Genomic DNA, 5362 nt, shown 5'->3' with positions numbered 1-5362 from the left:
GGAGTAAAATAAAACATGTGAACATGTTTATACTTATCACACATATAAGCATAAACAATATAAATAACCAAAGTTTCAGGGAGTACCCTGAAGCGGGGCCGTTGCCGGAGGCATTGGCTGCGCTGTTACCAACTGGAGTAGACATCTACTCGGTTGGCCTCAGTCGAAGTAGTCGAACTAAATCGGTGCAGGAAGAAGTTCGCAGTGCAGTCCCGCGAACGGTCACCAAGATGTAGTCGACGTAGTCGTTCGGCCACCAGAATGTAGTCGACGTAGTCGTTCGGCTCGTCCACCAGGAAGTAGTCGTACAATCGGGCAAAGCCTTAGTATTTTTGAGCAGTCACGCTAAAGCGTTACCCAAAAACCTGATTGCCCGCCTATCCCGTGCAGGATCTCAAGGCGAGCAAGGTTTCGGAGGCCTGCTCACGCTAATTCTGTGCGCGCAGAAATTAGCGTTGGGGAACTCAGTTGTTGCAACTGGAGAGGGAGAAGAGAGGAGCTGAGTTGCCTCAGTGCTCTGGTGCAGAATGGATGAGTGGAATGGCACTCCTTATATAGTGACTCAGGTGCTCAGGATCGTTGAACCTGGACACCATCAGAGTCATTTAGGTGATGCGGTTATGGCCATTAATTACAGATTTAATTGCACGTTTAATCGCACGATTAATTGCTGTCAACGGCAAAATAGCCATCACATCGCATCGCACCTGCACGTCACGTCCGGCCGCGCACCGCACGCGCACCGCACCGCCTCGCCTCGCCTCGCCTCGGCCACGGCCCGGCTAGGCGAGCGAGCGCGCGCGTGTGTGGTTCACCGTCCTCCTCTTACCGGCTTCACAAGTGGTGTACACGAAGTCCACCTTTTAAGTCGGTTGAGATCCTCCTCAATTCCCGGTACGGAATTAAGCATTGATTCCCTAGCATTAATAGTGGGCTTTAAATTCTTTTAATGTTTTAGAATGAATGGGCCAAGCCCATTACTCCAACACCATCTCGGTGGCAGTCTGCTGGCTGCCCTTGACAGTATGTGCTGATTAAAAAAGGGTTAAAAAAATTCTCCAACCCCACGAAGTTTGACGAATTCTGATGTGCCAGCCTGCTGTGTGGACAGATCATTCTTTGGTCGACCTGAAATTGGCAATGGAAAGGTGGAAAGTGGTAGGAGTCAAATTTCCTGTCGAAGTGGGTGAAGCATGGATTTCCACGTTGCCGGTGATGCGATGACGTCATCCCTGAGCTCAGGCAGACGGTGGGACAGCGAATGTTCCACGGAGGACAAGTTGCTAGTGCTATGCGGGCAGTGGACTCCACCGTGGATCGGCAATATGTCTGCTGCTTTGCTTTTATAGATTTTTTTTTTTTGCCTGCCAAATTCCACATGGACTGATGGACACGGTCACACGGTCCTCTCGAGGCTTCACGTTTTTTTTATAAGACTCGAGGCTTCACTTGGGTGTTTCTTTCTCCCATGGCGCACCAAATTATCCGTGATTCTTTGAGCGAACATTCAGGAGCTCCTACTTTCTCAGATCTTTCGTGCTGAACAGGTAGTATCATTGCTTGTTTGGTTGGCAAAATGGATCCTATTGGAATCCGATTCCTGAAATCTTGGCAAGTCACGCTATCATTTCGTACTGGAAGTTGACAGATTCTATACGCATTGGTTCACACTGAGAAATCTTTATGTTAAACTATAGCATTCATGTTTTCATCTTGAACTGATTATCCGTGGGCAAAGATCCAAAAATAAGACAGTGCACGCTCGTTTCCCAAAACAAAATGTTTAAGAAAAACACAAAAAACCTCGGAGCTGTATGGGGGAAAAGAAAAGCTCAAAATGATCCATCATATTTCACAGTATGTCGAAACAGCTAGAACAGCGATCACTACCATATCCCACCTTAATCCCCTACCACGGACAGATTAATGCTTAGAAATTAAACATTCACAATCATGGGAGCAGCTTCCAGTGACCCGAGCCATTCCGATCGCAATTTTGTGATTCGCCCCGTTCACTTGGCCTCCGTCACTCCAGCAGCCTGCTTCGCCATGGCGGTGGCCCCGCAGCCCGCGGCGGCGCGGGGGAAGTTGAGCAGCGCCTTGGCGCCCCGCATGCGGAACGCGGCGCGGTCGTACGCCGCGGCGGCCTCCTCGGCCGTGCCGAAGGTGCCGAGCCAGAGCCGCGCGCCGTGCCGCGTCGGGTCGCGGATCTCCGCGGCGTACTTGCCCCACGGCCGCCGCCTCACCCCGCGGTAGTGCCGCCCCGCGCCCGCCGCCTTCGGTGCGTGCGCGGCCGCGGCCCTGCCGCTGTCGCTGCAACCGCCGGCGCCGACGACCTTGCCCGCGGCGCCCGAGGCGAGCGCCACCAGCGGAGGGGGAGGCCGCAGCGGCGTCGAGGCCTGGAGCGGCGGGCAGCTGGCGGGAGCAGCGGAGCCGCCGCCGGACGCCTCGCGGAGCACGTCGAAGAGGACCATGTCCAGGGAGTCGTTCTCGTTGAGAGGGAGGTACTGCTGGCCGTGCCCGTGCCCGTGCGACGCCGCGGCGCCGGCCACCAGGGAGAGGGACGTGTCCATGCCCGCGACCACGCGCGGGTACGCGGCACCGGCACCGCCGCCGGCCGGAGGCCCGGGCGTGGCGACCTCGCCGCGGCTGCTGCGCTCCAGGGAGAGAGACATGCACTTGTCCATGTGCTGCGCAGCGCACCTGCTCTGCTCGCGTGGGTTAGCGCGGCCTGGGCATGAGACGAGAGTGACTGGCTGACCTTTGGTGGAAGTGGAAGGGAACTTTTAATTTGGGTTGGGGAGGAGGGAGCTGTGGCGTGGCTGCGCTATATGAGTTGCTTTGCAAACACTATCAGGGCGTGGCATCCGAGTACATAAAGCACGCAGAATGTGAATTGGCAACCTCATCTCTGGCGCTTCCGTCATCCGGTCCGGTCAGTTGGTGCGTCGTTGAGCGTACTCTGAAGTTGTTAATTCGCCACAAGGGCTGCGTGAGCGTGAATGATGGTTTGCCCGGCTCGTCCTGTCGATCGACCGTTCAGTTTGTAGCTTTCGGTTTTTTTTTTTGTTCTCTCTCTCTCTCGTGGCACATTGACGGAGGGGAGACCGCGCGCGTGGGCGCTCGTGCTCCACACAGGCGTCTCGTTTCTTGGAGGAAAAGCAACTCGCAGAGGGCCAAACAAAAAAGTATTGTGAAAGGGACGCGCGTAAAATTAGTTGCAGAGAGCCGTGGTTAGCTTGGTCACCGATTTTTTATTTTCCAGCACGGGTATAGCCCTGATTTCATTACTTGTTGGGTAACGAAATTAACAGAGTTCGTTTTGCGGAGTTCCAATTCCGCAAGCGGCCGCTAGGGAGCGTACGAGCGCTCGATTTCCAACCGGCGGACTCGGCGCTCGATTTCCGACCGGCGGACTCGCGCTAGTTCCATCGATGACTACAAAATCCACGTGACAGCACTGGCGGCAACTGTGAGCTCGCGTTGCCACCTCGGCATCCTGGACGTTGGCGCCGGCGGATTCCCCAGCCGCCCGGCAGCATGTTTTTTTATTTTTTATTCAAAACTTTCTATCTTAATATTTTTTTCTTGTACAGTAACATTTTATCATAATATTTTTTCCAAACATTTATGCATAATTTATCAACCTAAATTCTGTTATTGTACAAATTATACACATAATTTTTTTGTCACGTATTTTATGGACATAATGTTTTGCTTTTTGTGCACAACTTATGAGTATAAATTATGTTGTTATATAGATATATTGTAAATATAAGTTTGTATATAATGTTTGTTGAATAACTTTTTATAATAATTTCTACTCACATATTGTATATTATAAGTTGTGTCATATATGGTTTTTTATTGAATGATGAAAGAGAACGCGGACTACAATATCCACATAGTGCTCTCAGGGCAACCACAATGTGCTCAAAAAGTAGTCATTATGCATTAAATGTTCCATTGAGAACCGGCTATATACATTGTCCAAGTAGTCATTATAGCATTCATTGATAAAGTGGTCCTTATACATATGAACCGGCCACAAGAAGTAAAATAGATTACTTTTTGAAGTTCACTACTACAAATGAATATAAAAGTACAACGGTTGGTTGATCGGAAGTCTCTCACAGCACAGGAGGTTGACAACGAGAATTATTTTTTTCTCTATGGGGCCGCATTAATTCCCACCCGGTCCTTTACCATTATGACGGTGGACATTTCACTATGGACAGCTGTTGTGGGACCCACGCTTAAGGACTGCATGGTCCTTTGACATTGCTGTTGCCCTCAGTGGACTGTGCGTGGGAGGACTTGTCGCGCTGCTGCGCGAGGGGTTGAGGGCGAGGGTGAGGTCGTATGGGCCGGAAAGTAATAAAACAAAGGAAGGCTCTGTTTAGTTCCCACCTCATAAACTCCGTAAACGTAAAAAAATGTCACATCGAATGTTTCGACACATGTATGGAGTATTAAATGAAGTCTATTTATAAAACTTTTTGCATAGATAGGCTGTAAATCGCGAGACGAACCTAATGAGCCTACTTAATCCATGTGTTTGCAACAGTGATGCTACAGTAATCATCCGCTAATTATTGATTAATCATGGATTAATTAGCATCATTAGATTCGTCTCGCGATTTACAACCCATCTGTGTAAAAAGTTTTATAAATAAACTTCATTTAGTACTTCAAATTAACAAGATTACATCGCAAAAAGTATTTTGCGTCTCATCTAAACAGACCCGAAGAAAGGTGGGATTTGGACTTGGGACCACGGAAAGGCTGTCCGATCGATTGCCGGGAGGCGTCCTAGCGAGCGCTCGCTAATTAGAACCCCCCTTCGTTTTGGTAGCAACACAACACTGTTCAAATACCCACCGCCACGGCCGCGTGCGGCACAAGCTTGGGTAACGAAATTAGCAGACATCGTTCTGGTAGCAACACTGTTCATATACACACCGCCCCACGGCCGCGTGCGGCACAAGCAAAAGCTAGCAAAAGAAAACAAGTCTACCCTATTACAGCAGTTAAAGGCTGAGTGTAAGGATGACAACGGATCGGTTTCGGGTCGGATATCCGTGGGTTTTGGGTTTTGCGGATTCGGATTCGGATTCGGGGATGATTTCTCACCCGTGGTTTTCGGGTTCGGGCTCCCAAAACTTATTGGGTTTGGTTTTGGGTTTGGTTTTTCACACGTGGATACTCAATGGATAACCGTTTGGAGTAAAACTTCATGTTTTATAGTATATTTAGTAATAATTTTGTTTACTTAGACTATTAAATTTATTCTATGTTGATTTAGAAAATTATTTACTATTTATTGCATCTTGTTTATACATGTAAATGGTACATATATCAT

General features: G+C 49.4%; 1 protein-coding gene across 1 annotated transcript; it reads right to left on the bottom strand.

Annotated features, from left to right (window-relative positions):
- Nucleotides 1-1782: 1782 nt before the first annotated feature.
- Nucleotides 1783-3002, bottom strand: LOC120708061 (ethylene-responsive transcription factor 1A-like). The gene has a single exon (XM_039993153.1). The coding sequence runs from the start codon at nt 2685-2687 to the stop codon at nt 2013-2015; it is 675 nt and encodes a 224-aa protein (XP_039849087.1). The 5' UTR covers nt 2688-3002; the 3' UTR covers nt 1783-2012.
- Between the last annotated feature and the right edge of the window lie 2360 nt (nt 3003-5362).

The sequence above is a fragment of the Panicum virgatum genome, chromosome 5K (genome assembly GCF_016808335.1).
Source record: "Panicum virgatum strain AP13 chromosome 5K, P.virgatum_v5, whole genome shotgun sequence".
Classification (NCBI taxonomy): domain Eukaryota; kingdom Viridiplantae; phylum Streptophyta; class Magnoliopsida; order Poales; family Poaceae; genus Panicum; species Panicum virgatum.
The sequence above is the reverse complement of the archived record's forward strand: the minus strand, read 5'-3'. Positions and strand labels throughout refer to the sequence as shown.

What these genes read in the sequence shown, in the direction of transcription:
- LOC120708061 (XM_039993153.1), bottom strand. Translation starts at nt 2,687, where the DNA reads ATGGACAAGTGCATGTCTCTCTCCCTGGAGCGCAGCAGCCGCGGCGAG.